The sequence below is a fragment of the Phialemonium atrogriseum genome (assembly GCF_030411735.1).
Source record: "Phialemonium atrogriseum strain 8032-3 unplaced genomic scaffold QBC33scaffold_56, whole genome shotgun sequence".
Lineage (NCBI taxonomy): Eukaryota > Fungi > Ascomycota > Sordariomycetes > Cephalothecales > Cephalothecaceae > Phialemonium > Phialemonium atrogriseum.
The window spans coordinates 40,866-53,941 of NW_026848193.1; the positions used below are offsets into that span (position 1 = coordinate 40,866).

Sequence of the window (13,076 nt, forward strand, 5' to 3'; positions counted from 1 at the left end):
GGATCGACAACTCTCTTGCACTATAATTATTTACTCTTTCGTGTCTCCAACAGAACCCTCTCTTCCTCGGCCCTCCATTATACCGGAAACAATTGCCGCGGTCGAACGTCTCGGTCAACCACAGACATCACTCCGAGAAATGGCGCAAAAGATCCAGCTACCGTACACTCTTCAGACAGACGTGGGCATGGTCCTGGATGCGGGATTTCCTGCAATTCGATACTTTCCGGACATTTCCCGTTCATATTCTGAACTCCCGTCTTCGGCAACCGTTCGTCTTCCCCATGTCATGTCACCCAGCGAGAGGTTTCAAAACTCCTTGGAAGAATACGCGGACCTAGACTTCGCGGACCAAGACTGGTTCTCCTCAGCCCATACCCCAATCACTAAAACTGCCATCGCATGCATCCGTCAAAATAACGCGCCCAAGAGAAGTCATTTAAACGGAACGGAGGGCGACATCGATCGCTTCCTCCACAACATCAATGCCTGCCGGAACGGGACCATGGACATCTACCTCCTCATCAAGCTGATCAAGTCACGAACCCGCCTAGACCTCGAGCAGGCCGCCGCCGCAGTCGTCTCGGCATTCGTCAACGCAGGCCGCCTCGACGACGCCGAGCTCCTACTCAGGGAGCTCACCGGCGTGCTAGCCGTGAGCTGCATGTGGATCGGACCATGGGACCAGCGGAACCGGCGCCAGACCCACTCCCAGCACGCCATGGAGGCCCTTGCCCATTGCGCCGAAAAGGTGTACGCCTGGTGCAAGAAGTCGTGCGTAGACGGCGAGACCAAGCTCGGCCCAAGCCGCCCGCAGAACCACGCCGAGCTCGTCGGCCTGCTCCTCAGGATCCGGCGCGTCCGCCCGCGCAACAGGTGCCTGTACATCCCGGCATGGCTGTTCCGCGAGGCGGGCATCGACCCGCCCGGCGACCACGCCGCGTACCTGGACGGATATCAGGCCAAGCTCGCGGCGCGCGGCGAGTCGCGCCAGGGGATCCTCGGGTACCAGTGGCCGCAGGTGGAACCCGATGACGGCAGCATCGTGCTGTCCAAGCGCATGTTCCGCCGGGTGCAGACGCGCATCTACCGGTTGTACCGGTTCTGGAACCCAGCGGAGCGCCTGCGGCGCGGGGTCTGCCGCCTCGAGGAATCGGTGCTGTATGCGGCCGAGTGGGTGAATCGGCGGCTGCGGGAGACGGACGATGTGGCGAAGGTGGCGTGCTGGTTCTTTGCTTATCAGCGCCGGTTGCAGCTGAAGGTCGTGAGCGACGACAGCTGCACGCGATTCCTCGCCAAGGGCGAGGGTGGGACACTATACCAGAACAATCTGGGGATGAAGTCGACGTTCGAGGAGGTGCTGGCGCGCGTTGCAGGGTTAGGGGAGAGTGACGGTCTTGGAGCTGGGTCCAATGACACGGTCGAGTTGATTGACCGCACTTGTTTCCTCATGAGGGACTACGTGGACGTTTATGGAGAGGGCAAGAAGGAGAACCTAATCTTCTCCAAGGAACAACGAGGCGGGAAAGGACGCGGCCCGGTGGACGAATAAATATGCTTTGCGACATCATGAGGGACCTGAAAATTAGGGCCAAGGACCAGGGAATTGAGAAGGTTCCGGGCCCGGTGTACAAGTTTCTGGCGAAGGATATCATGCATTGGAATAATGCATGGGGCGACGATGCCTTTGCAGGCGGCAAAGTACACGGCTGGGAGGACTGGTTGAGGAACAAGGAGGTTGATACGAGGCAAAATGATACCCTAGCCACTTAATTTATTCAAGGAGTTGCCACGAATCTCTGTTAATGTTCATGGAAACAACCTTTGTATAAGACCTTGCCTACTTCCCAGGTTGCTGGCATCGTCACTCTCCTGCCGGGATCTCCTTTGTCAAACCGATGAGTATATCCGTCTTTGATGACTAAGGAGCATTTGTCTCAGCAGCAAGAGGCAATTCAAGGCAATCTACAGCATCTTAGACATGCTTGCGTGTTAGAATTCCTACACAATCTGACAAGAGCTTGCCAAGAAATGCGTTAAAAATAAAATAAAATAAAATACGTATGCGCTACACTTAGCCTGTTTTGGCTTGGTGCAGAGCTTTTTTCCCTTCTCGTTTTTTATTGTCGCTCTGGCAACTCTGGCAACCACGTGACCCTCTCCGAGAAACCCTCCCCTCCAAAACAAGCGCACTCTCGTTGCACTCCAGATTATTGTCCTGTCATCACTTTCGCCAATCTCGAAATAATTGTGGTAACCATTAGGACCTATGCGCAAACTATCGAGTATTGGCTCGATTTTCTTGATACCCCACCTGCCTGCTGGGAAGAGGGTCCGTCTCTCTTTTTTGGTTCGTTTAGCTCGCCTCTAGGCCGGCCCGGCGACATGCCCACGCCGCCGTCTTCCGATGAACCGCCTAGTCTTCGGCAGAGCGGGTCGCCTTCGAAGAGACGCAGGGTCGTCGGCCACAGCACCAACCCCGTCCAGAACCAGGATAGGACTCAAGACTACGTTGATCTTGATCGAACGCCGCGAAGCTCTATCCCGTACCGACTTCCAAACCCCACCGTGATTCCCGCCTCCCTCTCCGTCTATTCAATCGACTTCCACAGACACGGCGACTAGCACGACCAACACGTCTAAGCAACGGCGGTCTGCTAGCCCGACAAAGAACACGCTCAGTCTCCAGAGCCTCGAAAAGGCAATACACTTCATCCCCATTGCCGACAACGCCATCGCGCAGCTACCAAGCGACGTCCACGCCCTCTACAATTCCATCGCCGACTTTGCTTCCGACCGCATCGAGATCCTTCCCCATGAAGTGCGCGGCGAGATTACCGAGCTTCTGGGTCGGGCGCCGAGGGAGTGAATGTTCAAGAAGCCACAGCTGGGAGGAGAAGCGACTGGCATGACGGCCGCCTCGCGCGAGCTCGAGGCTCTCGGCGAGATCGAGAGCGCAGCCAAGGAGTGTCTCTGCCTTGCGCGCTCGGAGCCGAGCTGGAACGAGGATGTACACAAGCCGCTGCTGAAGCTAGCGCTTTCCCGCCACCGCGCGAACAACCTCTGCGAGAACGTCACGACGGCCCGCGTCGCGGCGCCATTCGCGCTGCCCGGGCGAGCGGGTGACAGGATAAGCAAGATGGTGGATTACACATTGGATTTGTCGTTTTCCGGGCCGGCGTCTGAAGTCTGGGACCCCGCCGACGCCGACGACGACGTCTCGAATCTGGAGTCGATGGCCTCCCTGTCGGCCTCCATTCGAAGAGTTGTAGGTGCGCAGCCCATCGAGAAACAGACGGTCAACCCGACTCGTTATGCCCCTCTCATATACGCGCCTGTGGCTGCCAGCATCGAAACGAAGGCGGCGACGGGCTCGGCCGAGGAGGGGCGCACGCAGCTGGGGGTGTGGACGGCAGCCAGGCATGAATGGATGAAGGATTTCGTGCGGCGGCCGGTTGGTGCGGGTGCGGCTGCTGCGGGAGCCGACGAGGAAGTTGCTGAGCCGGCCAAGTTGATTACACTTCCACTCCTGCTTGCCCTCGAGCACTAATGGCAGCTGTTCTTCGCGTGCGACCGAGGAAGCCGTGTGGTGGGTGCTCTTGCCAATCTCAATCTTGCTCGCTCCCATCCATGCTAAGCCAAGTAACTGTACCTAGGATATCGTCGGACATATCGTGATCGGCGATACAGGCTTCCTGCTCGGGCTGTATTCCATCGTCAGCGTTCTTCGTGCCATCAATGACTGGATATGCGGCTCTCTTCGCCAGTGGATCACTCATGTCTTTAGTTATGCTGCGAAATAGCGTGACAGGACACTTTCCAGACACCGTTACCAATTCCAGTGTCCCAGCTTGACCGTCGTCCCCACCCCTGGCGAGTTCCGAGATTGGGGCGGGTGGACCTTACCGTCGAGGCTGTTGGTCAAGCAGGCCAACTGGGACGACTGCAGCGTCTGCACTCTCGCCGCCGCCTTCTGTTTTGTAACTGCCTATGTCGACGCCCTTGGTTTGGCGACGGGTCATCGCCGAGCTTGTCCACGACCTGGAACGCCGCGCCGCCTTCATCCGCAGACAAGCAGCCACCTACCCCAGGATCTACCTAGTACGCGGCGCCAGAGGCTCAAACCCTCCGCGTCAATGAGGAGCACCGCTGCGTTGTTATCGCCGAGCTGGTCGGCATCCCGCCCGGCACGTGGTGGGGTGGAGAACGAGTGGTTCCCCGTCCACATACGTGCGCGCGAGCAGGTCGGGCGTGCCGGCGTGCTGGGCGGTTCGTGCGCCGCAGGGTCCGCCATGCCGAGCGCGCCCCTCGCAGGTTCGCCTCCGCTCTGGCTGTACTTGGTCTGGGCGAGGCTGTTGCAGCGGTGGACACAGTTGATGTTGAGTATGCCGATGCGAGACTCACAACTTTGTCACCATGGCAGCGGCAATGCTTCTCGGTCTCTCAGCCATTCCAGCTGTGCCTCCCGCGACGAAAATGAAAGTCGTTCTCAGTTGCTAAGCACAACCTTAGTCTGCCAAGGTGTTGTTTTTGGGGATTCGTATCCGCATTCAACACTGTCTCGCCCTTCAGATCTTCCATCCACAACTTTTAATTCCTCGGTCTTGCCCTCAATGTGAGATTCTCGTGTTTGGTTCGAGATCGTCAGCCACCCTTTGCCGTGGATATTCAAGCCAATGATTCCACTCTGGGCCAAGATACTCAACAATGATTCCCAATATATACGCCCCCGCGTCCCCAACCTGCCACATGCTCCTCCCATAATGCAGCAGCAACGCATAGTACCCCAGCAACACCAAAGCTTCAGGCCTCTTAGCCGCCAACAGCCCTGTGAACTCCGGCGGTGCAAGCATTGTCCACGAGAAGATCATCTCGTATCGGTACCCCTGCTCCTCCTCCTCCTCACCCCCCAACATCGCATCAAACCCAACCTGCAGGTACTGAATCGCCCGCCGACACGCCTCCCTACCCTCCTCCCCCAATCCCTCCGCACCATCCACCAGCTCCCTAATCCTCCGGCAGTGGTTCCCCCTCGGCAGTCGCGAGGTAAACCCCGCGCTCCACGACAGGATGGGCTCGAGCTCCGACTCCATGAGCAGCGGCCAGGCCGTCTTGGCGACGGTGTAGATGCCCCTGTGCATCTCCAGACACTGCATGTAGTGTGTCATGAAGGCCTGCAGGCCGCCGCCGCGCTTGGCGAGCGTGTCGGCGAGGAGGTGGTGGCCCAGGATGGACGAGAAGAGGAGGACGGCGACGCAGTTGGCCTGGTCGACCTCGGTCCAGGCGGCGTTGAAGAGCGAGACGGCGCGCGTCTGGAGGGTCACGGCTTGGTGGAGGTAGGAGGCCGAACGGTCGGGGTGCAGGAAGGCTAGGTGGCGGGCGGAGAAGGCGAGGAGCTGGTGTAGGAGATATGGTGACTTGAGACCTATGTTGAGGCCGAGCGAGATGGTGGACGCGTAGTCGGTGACACCACCTGGGGGGAACATCCCCTTGTCAAGGATCATGTGGATGAGAAGTTCCATGTGGCTGAGGTTGACGGCATCGTCAAGCGTCGGGTCTTGGTGGTAGTTGTTGATGCTTTGACGTTCTGGTGGCTCAGGATGGGACGGGGGGGCGGTAGTCGGGGGGGTAACATCGGGTAGATCAACGCCCAAATGGCTGTGGTTGTCTCTTGGGCTTATGGACCGCTCATGCGAAGATGTATTACCCAATGTCGAGAGATTCTCCGCCGGGGCTTGGGATACAAAGCTGCAATCCCGCCCGGACATGGTGCATAGGAGGCATACGGGGCGACCTTCATCGCACTGATGATGATGTGGAAAGACTCGAGGTTAGCCATGCGCGGGTTGGACAGTTAGAGAGAATTACCTTGACATGTCGTCGCTTGCTATTTAACCATGGTTAGCAGATGCTCAGGGCGGACAGGGGTAAGCGCAGGGGAGCTGGGGTGTCCAAGTCTCTTCCGTGCGACCCACCATTGCAAGCAACCTCCCCGTGACTTTTTGTGGCTGCGACGAAGCATATCACGGGAGGACAGAGCCGAATACGCGTATTCCAGTTTGATCAGTGAAGACGAGTTAGCTGCCCTTCTCTGCGTCAATGTTCGCATATATGTTGAAGAATGGCCCACAATGCTGGGTCTGTTCCTCGAATCAGCGCTGTGGCTTGGCGGGTTGGACTCGTCAGCGCCAAGGAACTACTCACTAGGGCAAACCTAAATACGCCATGATTTTGTGATCAGCAGGAGAGAGAACCATGTTTAGTGTCTTATTTTGCTTAGCTAACACGCGTGTTCGGCTGCTTCCGGCCTTAACCCCACTGAAATGGCGATACGATATGGGTTTCGTTAAGGATCAGAATCAGATTGTAGGCATTTATAAGGAGATGTAATGTCACTCATGTTGAACTCTACTGCTGCCGTCAGGATTGTATTCACGAGTAATCTACACTGGCCACTTGGCTATGTATGTTTTTTATCCCTGAAGTATCTTCATCTCCTAGATATGTACATACAAGTGCCAGGGCAACTCTCCTTCCTCTCCAAGTCTGACATTCCAAGCATATGTGCTAACCAAAGCTTATTCCAGTGCAATGATCATGTTGTGCTTAAGGTCACACGCAGTACCCGCAGGCACAAGCTGTGGAGCAGCATATCCAGAGTTGCATATGCCGAAATGCGTCTGGTTGAGACACAAAAATCCCCCACTCTCAGCGTCGCATTCCACCCAGCCGTTCGGCTTATGGTATAAAGCCGAGGCAGTAGTCGACAAGCTAGAGCTGGTTGTCAGTGGGACGGACAGGGGACTACTCACCTCGTATGAGGAGAAAGCTGAGACTATTCCAGACGTGCTGTTGTCCCGCGCCGGGGTAGTGACCGTTGTGGAAGTCAATGCAGTCGTGAGTGGCGTGGTTCTGGTAGACTCCAAGGCCGTGAGACTGGTGTTGGCAATGCTCGATTCTAGGCCACTAGAAGTAGCGGTGCTCCCGGTCTCAAAGTTTGGAAGAGGAACAGGCCCATCCGGAGAGCAGTTTCCAATCGCTTCAGAGTCTGGCTCCTCCAGAATCTCCCCGAACGCCCCCGGGTTGGGAATATTTAGCACCGCGCCCTCAGACTTGGCCGTTTTGCAGGGCTGCCCATTAATGTTGGCCAAAAAAATAGCAGGGAGCCCCTTGACAAAGGCATCGCCGTCAGCACCGCCGCCAGAAATGACAATAGGCGCACAGTTCATGTACATCTCGCGGTTTCCAATCTTGTTGAACCAACTCCACGCCAACGTCGCGTTGCCATTCCTCATGCCCTTGGGGATCGGTATCTCGAACCGGCGCACACACTCCGTGTCCACCGCGTTTCCGCATTGCCGCCCAAGTGGCCGCTGGTCTGCGTCCTCGCCGATGGTCTCAATATTCCCGACGCTCGAGGCTGGGCAGCCGCCGATGATGGTGTAGATGACGTGCCAGTCATTGGAATTTGGAGAGGACGGGTCGCCGTAGTTGATGCTGAACTGGCATGAGCCGCCTCCGTGCACGGCCGAGCCAGAGAATTGAACTAGCGTTGAGGCGCCGGCGGTAACTTCGGTGATGCTCTGAACCACGGGGTCGCCGCCCATCTGGCAAGGGAAAGGTAGAGATGCCGTGTCCAGAGGCCATGTTTGGGGGTCAGGTCGTGGGAGGGAGGTGTCGTAAGGGGTTGGGGTGACCATGATCATGTGCCCGCTGGTCACTCCGAGAAGAGCCGGTTTCATGAGGAGGAGCCTGAAGAACATGGTGGGCAGGTTAGGAAGCGGGTGTTGTAAGTTTCGTCGATGTGATTGGAGATCAGCGTTTGGCTGGGAGGGAGGGCCTCCTTTTATACATGGGATTTTCCACGGAAGACAAGGGCAGTGGGTTGCATGTGCTGATGACACCAGGCATCAATGACAACAATGAGTTCGTAAATGCGAGCAGAACAAAGGAGTTGACAAGAAGAATAATGGTGCAAATGCGAAACAATGTCGATATACGAGCCTACAACGGTGATGTACGCGAACAAAGGAACCGACTCAACCAACCACTTCGGTTAAAATATTACAATAAAACAAGGAGAACAAACTGCCCCCTCAGACAAGAAGGAGAACAGTATATCCTCTTTTTCGCCGGAGGTGGCGCGTGGGCCGTAATCCGCACGCACCCAGCGCTGACAAGGTGAAAGCCGCCGCGGGAGTCTGTGCCGCCAGGAACCGGCTGGGGGTTGCCAAGCACGGGCCGGACCCGGTCCGGGGACGGTGCGGCTCCGGAAGCGCAGACAATGCGCGTGCATTCGCGAGGACAGTGATGAGTTCGGCGGTCGACTAAACGGCTGAGAGAAAGGGGTCTGAGTAGACGGTGGCAGTTGGAGGGGGGGTAGCTGAGGTGAGGAAGGTGTAGCCACGCGGTCGAGAGTCTATCAGGTGTGCCAGGCTTCATCCCATGGATATGAGGGGATGGATGAAGTTTGACCAAGGTCAAGAGAGGATCTAACTTCATGTTTAGCCCCGTCATTGTGCCTTCTCTGGTCAGGGTTGGTAGGCAGTGAAGCTTGTGGGTAGGTGATTTCGAAGAGATAAGATACTAATTTATTAAAAGGCCTACTCAGCAAAGACATCTAACCTCGCTACACGAAGCTGGGTTATGCCAAAAAGAGGATGGAAGTACTACTCTGTAAATATATATCTTACTTCCATTCATTGGGCGTACAACCCTGGCACTGCTCCTCCATCTATGCCACCGGCGCATAAAAGCTAAACTTGCCCTCTGGATCATACTTCTCCTTGAGAGCCTGCAGGCGGTCCTGGCGCCACTGCTCATACCCATACCACTGCTGCGGTGTCTCGTCTCCGTAGGCATAGTTGACGTACGCGTGCACCTCCTCCCGGCCACTGCCCTCGCGGATGATCTCACGAAGCCGGTTCCCGAGTTGCGCGGCCTCGGCGTCTAGTTCCGGCCCGGCGGGCGCGTAGGTGATGAGCGGGGCGGAGAGGAGGTTGTCGCCGCGGAAGGCGAAGGCGGCCGAGTCGCTGTCGATGGCCCGCACGCCCTGCACGGAGTAGCCCTCGAACATGAAGATCGAGGCGCTGAAGGGGGAGGCTCCGTTGGCGCCGGATGCGAAGACGTCGTATGCCGTCTTCTGGGTCGTGACGTTGTACGACTCGAGATAGATGGGGAAGCGCGGATTGACGAGCCCTTCCTTTTGGCATGGCGGGGAATCTACGGCGATGCCAGTCCATCCGGCCAGGTCGCCGTAGGTGCCTGCTATGGGGTCCACGGAAAGCGGTCCGATGTCGTGGAAGGGTGTGGTGTAGGCCGGATCGACTGCTGTCACTCCTTCTTGGATGATGTAGAATAGGATGATGGGCTAGTAGGACGGTTAGACGCGACGAGTACTCGGGCTAGCTTGATCGTGGACTCACATTTTCCGGATCAATCTCGGGGATGTTCAGCCAGTATGACCAGTTGATGACATCCGCAGGCTGGGCGCCGCCCTGGAGGAGATGGTCGTTGGCGGCCTGGTACACAGCCTCGACCTTGTCGCCACTGAAGATGAGGGTCTCGATGGCCCAGTCGCGGTGCTGGATGTCGAAGACCTTGGAGGTGACCGAGGTGACGATGCCGAAGTTGTGCCCGGCGCCCCTCATGGCCCACCAGAGGTCCGATGATGCGTCGATTGTGGTCAAGGTCCCGTCGGCCAGCACGACATTCATGGAAACGAATTGATCCGCGATCAACCCGTGATGTCCCTGAAGCCAGCCGTGGCCACCTCCGAGTGCGGGTCCAAGATAGCTGACGCATTCACACGTTCCAGTCACTGTCTCCCGAAGTCAAATCAGCATGCCAGCTTTTCGCAAACCACATATGTAGGTGTTGGGGATGCACTCACCTGTCTGCTTTCCAGCCGCCCAAAGCGTGTCGGTGACCAACTTGGACATGGTTCCGCCGCCAAACTTTGCTGTTTTCCCATCCTCGGCGATTTTGACGCTGTTCAACTGGCTCAGGTAGATTTCGATACCATGATCCATCTTCCCCAACGTGGTGATCGCTCCGTGAGCGCCATTGAAGGCGAGGAAGGGGAGGTTGTTCTTGTTTGCAAATTTCACCTAGACCATGCATGATGAGCGACATATTAATCACCACGGGGTTGAGGGTGGATAGATAGCACTTGGTAAAATAAGAGAAATCAAGAAACAGAAGAGGAGGAGAGAGGGGGAAAAAGGGGGCAAGGGAGGGAAAAAGGAGGAAAATACCGTCTCAGCAACGTCGTTTTCCGTGCCAGGAACCACGACGACGTTCACCTTGGGGGCTCCCAATGCAGACCACCGGGCTGATGCGGCGTCGAACTCGTCGGATCCAGGGAAATAGATCTTGGCGCGGCACGAGAGCTTCCTCCCGAGTTCCTGAACGTCTTCTGCGCGCGGGCAGATGCCCCTGAGCCAATTGTGGGCGACGGGGACATTGGCGCCGGCAGAGGTGGCAGCCCACCCTACCACAGCCGCGAGCAGCTCGATCTTGAACCAATGCATTGTTGCGGCAAAGGAAAGGGGAGAGCCGGGGGTTGCGGAAGAGTTATTGGCTGGTTCCTCGAGCTGAGCAACTGCGTGCTGTTGACGAGTGCAACAAGAGCGCAGCAGCTGGTAATTATTTATGTGGCATGCAGACAAAAATAATCCGTTGGTAACGTAACAAGTATTCCTTAATTTCGGTCCCCTTATCTGCATGCAGCCATGCTGCATGCGGCCCTTGTCCGCACATGCAGCATGCAGCCATTATTGTTTTCCTGCAAGCCACTAGCGAAGTTGACCCCCAAAGCAGTACTACGTCCCCTGGACCCTTGTACAAGATGGCAATGTCGGCTGGACAATCCCGCCATTTCCTCTCCAAATAATCACGCCACCCGCCCCTTTTCTTTCGCTCCTTCGACCTTGACTCCCCTTCCTCAGTAACTCTGCACCACCCTTGTTACTTGAGACAGACCCTCTGGCCGTCTTAAGGGCAAAGATTCCCCCCCCCGATATCTCGGTCATTCCTGGCATTTGTACATACAAATGGAAGCCAAGCCTGGCAGCCTCTTGCTCCTCGTTCTTGTTGACTTGACTTGACCCGTCTTTGCGCCATGCTTCCCTGAGGCGCACCAGTCACCAGCCACCAGCCACCACCCAAGTAGACGCTCCCTTCGTGTTGACGAATGTCAAGCGGTACTCCTTCTGATCCAGCGGCACAGGCTGCCGCAGAAGCTGCTGCGGCGGCCTTCCACTCGTTCGCGATCGAGTCATGGACACTCTACTCGATTGGCGTTCTCGTGACGCTGCTCAGGACATACGCCCGAGCAAAGGCCGTCGGCATTAGATCTTTTCGAACAGACGACTACCTGGTGTGGGTTGGCATTGTTCGTGCGCCCCTATGGATTTCGCACCGCATCGACTTGACTTGTCGTTAATCCCAATCTATGCAGATGTTCTACACCACCCAAGCGACCTTGGCCTACAGCGTGGGCAACGTTGCCCGTGGCCTCGCAAACAATGGCATGACCGAGGCCGAGCGAGTTGCACTGTCCGTCGACGATCCGGAATACAGACTCAGGTGCGTCCCAAGAGTCGAAGCGTGCACAGCACACGGTTGCCAACTGCTTGCTTCCCGTCTAGGATAATCGGGTCGAAGATTCAAGTGGCAGGCTGGACAACCTACTCGGCCTTGATGTGGTCGCTCAAGCTGGCCATGTTGGTGTTCTACATTCGACTTACGGTATGGTTTCGTCAATCGCCGGCTGATTACGGTCCTGTCGGGAGACTGGTAATTAACTGACGCACCCGACAGGAAGGTCTTGGCCGGCGCTATCGCCTTCGCATCTACATTGGGTTTGCCCTCGTTATCGCAACCTTTCTCGCGTCTATTGGGGCAGTGTTCCTGGCATGCCGGCCATTCCAGAACTATTGGCAGATCTATCCAGATCCTGGCAGTAAGGCTTTCCATTCGTCGTCCTGGTTGCTCAGCTTGTGCTAATTTGACACTTCTCTGCTTCTAGACTTCTGTCAGGCTGCCGTGTCCAAGCCGATTATCTGGGCCTCATTCGCCGCGAACGTCTCTACCGATATATATCTCATATTGATCCCAATTCCCCTGCTCTGGGAATCAAGCTTGAAGCTCCTGAAGAAAATAGCAGCAACCATTATCCTCGGTGCCGGCATATTTGTTCTCGTCTGCGCTACTCTGAAGAGTATCTTTGTCTTGGTGGTGAGTCTCATCTCCCCGAATTGTCATTGTCGTTGTTTCTTTTCTCGGAGGTGGGAGCCTTTCTCTAATTCACATCCCGTTGTCCACAGGACCCTGTCAATGGTGCACAACTTGCTGGCGCATGGGGCACCCGGGAGGCCTTCGTCGCGGTGGTCACGACCAATCTCCCCATGATATTCCCCCTCTTGAAGACGTGGTTCAGGCCGCTGTGCGGCAGTGTGCTGCGCTCTTCCCAAAAGACATACAAAACGCCAACTGGCTTCCGGACCATCGGTGGTGGCGGCGGCGAGTCCAGCGGCCGTAATCGTCGCGGGCCTCCCAGCGCAAACCCCATTACCGCCAACTTGACATTCACCGAGAGCGAGGAACAGATGATGAACGACGTCAAGTTGCAGAGCCTGAAGGCTTATGCGGTGCATGGGAGTGGTAACCACTTGACGAATGGTATCATCATATCTAACGAAATCGCGGTCACTACTGAGGATAGAAGTAGCCATCCAGGGGAGCAGTATCCGCAACGTGTTCATGAAACTTGGTAGCTTCGAGGCTTTAGATTAGATTAGACTGGATAGAGTTTATATGGCGTCAACTTTCTTCAACTTGATTAAGAATGCCACTGAGCGAGCCACGACCTTCGCGTTGTCGAGACACGTCTACCCTGCTGTTCGCATCCAATTTCCGCCAGCGATCTGGAATTCGTCTGTCACTGGCGAATCTCGGTGATGAGCTGAGCCGTGAGCTGGCTCCCGCCCGGCATTGGCTCAATTTGGCAGAAGCTCCCATCGCTCTACTGTACCCCCACGCGGCGGGCCTATGCGCGCTTTCCCGCACTTATG

The 13,076-nt window shown here is 56.4% G+C and overlaps 6 protein-coding genes across 6 annotated transcripts; 3 read left to right on the forward strand and 3 right to left on the reverse strand.

Annotated features, from left to right (window-relative positions):
• Positions 1 to 139: 139 nt before the first annotated feature.
• QBC33DRAFT_582165 (uncharacterized protein) lies at positions 140 to 1,773 on the forward strand (the record flags this gene model as incomplete). Its single annotated transcript, XM_060431323.1, has 3 exons — positions 140 to 655; positions 689 to 1,540; positions 1,597 to 1,773. 3 exons carry the CDS (start codon positions 140 to 142, stop codon positions 1,771 to 1,773), a joined length of 1,545 nt encoding a protein of 514 aa, XP_060277966.1.
• A 612-nt stretch (positions 1,774 to 2,385) lies between these two features.
• Positions 2,386 to 3,803, forward strand: QBC33DRAFT_582166 (uncharacterized protein; the record flags this gene model as incomplete). Its single annotated transcript, XM_060431324.1, has 4 exons — positions 2,386 to 2,546; positions 2,626 to 2,821; positions 2,879 to 3,493; positions 3,657 to 3,803. 4 exons carry the CDS (start codon positions 2,386 to 2,388, stop codon positions 3,801 to 3,803), a joined length of 1,119 nt encoding a protein of 372 aa, XP_060277967.1.
• An 807-nt stretch (positions 3,804 to 4,610) lies between these two features.
• QBC33DRAFT_462764 (uncharacterized protein) lies at positions 4,611 to 6,022 on the reverse strand (the record flags this gene model as incomplete). The annotated part of the gene is made up of 3 exons (XM_060425089.1): positions 4,611 to 5,804; positions 5,869 to 5,887; positions 5,976 to 6,022. 3 exons carry the CDS (start codon positions 6,020 to 6,022, stop codon positions 4,611 to 4,613), a joined length of 1,260 nt encoding a protein of 419 aa, XP_060277968.1.
• A 556-nt stretch (positions 6,023 to 6,578) lies between these two features.
• Positions 6,579 to 7,918, reverse strand: QBC33DRAFT_502286 (uncharacterized protein; the record flags this gene model as incomplete). Its single annotated transcript, XM_060425721.1, has 1 exon — positions 6,579 to 7,918. Exon 1 carries the CDS (start codon positions 7,761 to 7,763, stop codon positions 6,579 to 6,581), a length of 1,185 nt encoding a protein of 394 aa, XP_060277969.1. The 5' UTR covers positions 7,764 to 7,918.
• A 443-nt stretch (positions 7,919 to 8,361) lies between these two features.
• QBC33DRAFT_553354 (uncharacterized protein) lies at positions 8,362 to 10,717 on the reverse strand. Its single transcript, XM_060429397.1, has 4 exons — positions 10,257 to 10,717; positions 9,893 to 10,109; positions 9,426 to 9,820; positions 8,362 to 9,370 (listed from the first exon to the last, which is right to left on the reverse strand). Exons 1-4 carry the CDS (start codon positions 10,530 to 10,532, stop codon positions 8,735 to 8,737), a joined length of 1,524 nt encoding a protein of 507 aa, XP_060277970.1. The 5' UTR covers positions 10,533 to 10,717; the 3' UTR covers positions 8,362 to 8,734.
• Positions 10,718 to 10,859: 142 nt separating this feature from the next.
• Positions 10,860 to 12,855, forward strand: QBC33DRAFT_553359 (uncharacterized protein). Its single transcript, XM_060429398.1, has 6 exons — positions 10,860 to 11,395; positions 11,462 to 11,589; positions 11,652 to 11,751; positions 11,824 to 11,965; positions 12,032 to 12,240; positions 12,330 to 12,855. Exons 1-6 carry the CDS (start codon positions 11,195 to 11,197, stop codon positions 12,777 to 12,779), a joined length of 1,230 nt encoding a protein of 409 aa, XP_060277971.1. The 5' UTR covers positions 10,860 to 11,194; the 3' UTR covers positions 12,780 to 12,855.
• The last annotated feature ends 221 nt before the right edge of the window (positions 12,856 to 13,076 follow it).

Bases quoted from the DNA above. Each gene is read 5' to 3' on its own strand.
- QBC33DRAFT_553359 (XM_060429398.1), top strand. From the start codon at position 11,195: ATGTCAAGCGGTACTCCTTCTGATCCAGCGGCACAGGCTGCCGCAGAA. The intron at 11,966-12,031 runs GTAAGGCTTTCC...CTCTGCTTCTAG, and splicing joins GATCTATCCAGATCCTGGCA to ACTTCTGTCAGGCTGCCGTG. The intron at 12,241-12,329 runs GTGAGTCTCATC...CGTTGTCCACAG, and splicing joins AGAGTATCTTTGTCTTGGTG to GACCCTGTCAATGGTGCACA.
- QBC33DRAFT_553354 (XM_060429397.1), bottom strand. From the start codon at position 10,532: ATGCATTGGTTCAAGATCGAGCTGCTCGCGGCTGTGGTAGGGTGGGCT. The intron at 10,110-10,256 runs GTATTTTCCTCC...TGCATGGTCTAG, and splicing joins AAAACGACGTTGCTGAGACG to GTGAAATTTGCAAACAAGAA. The intron at 9,821-9,892 runs GTGAGTGCATCC...TTCGGGAGACAG, and splicing joins GGCGGCTGGAAAGCAGACAG to TGACTGGAACGTGTGAATGC.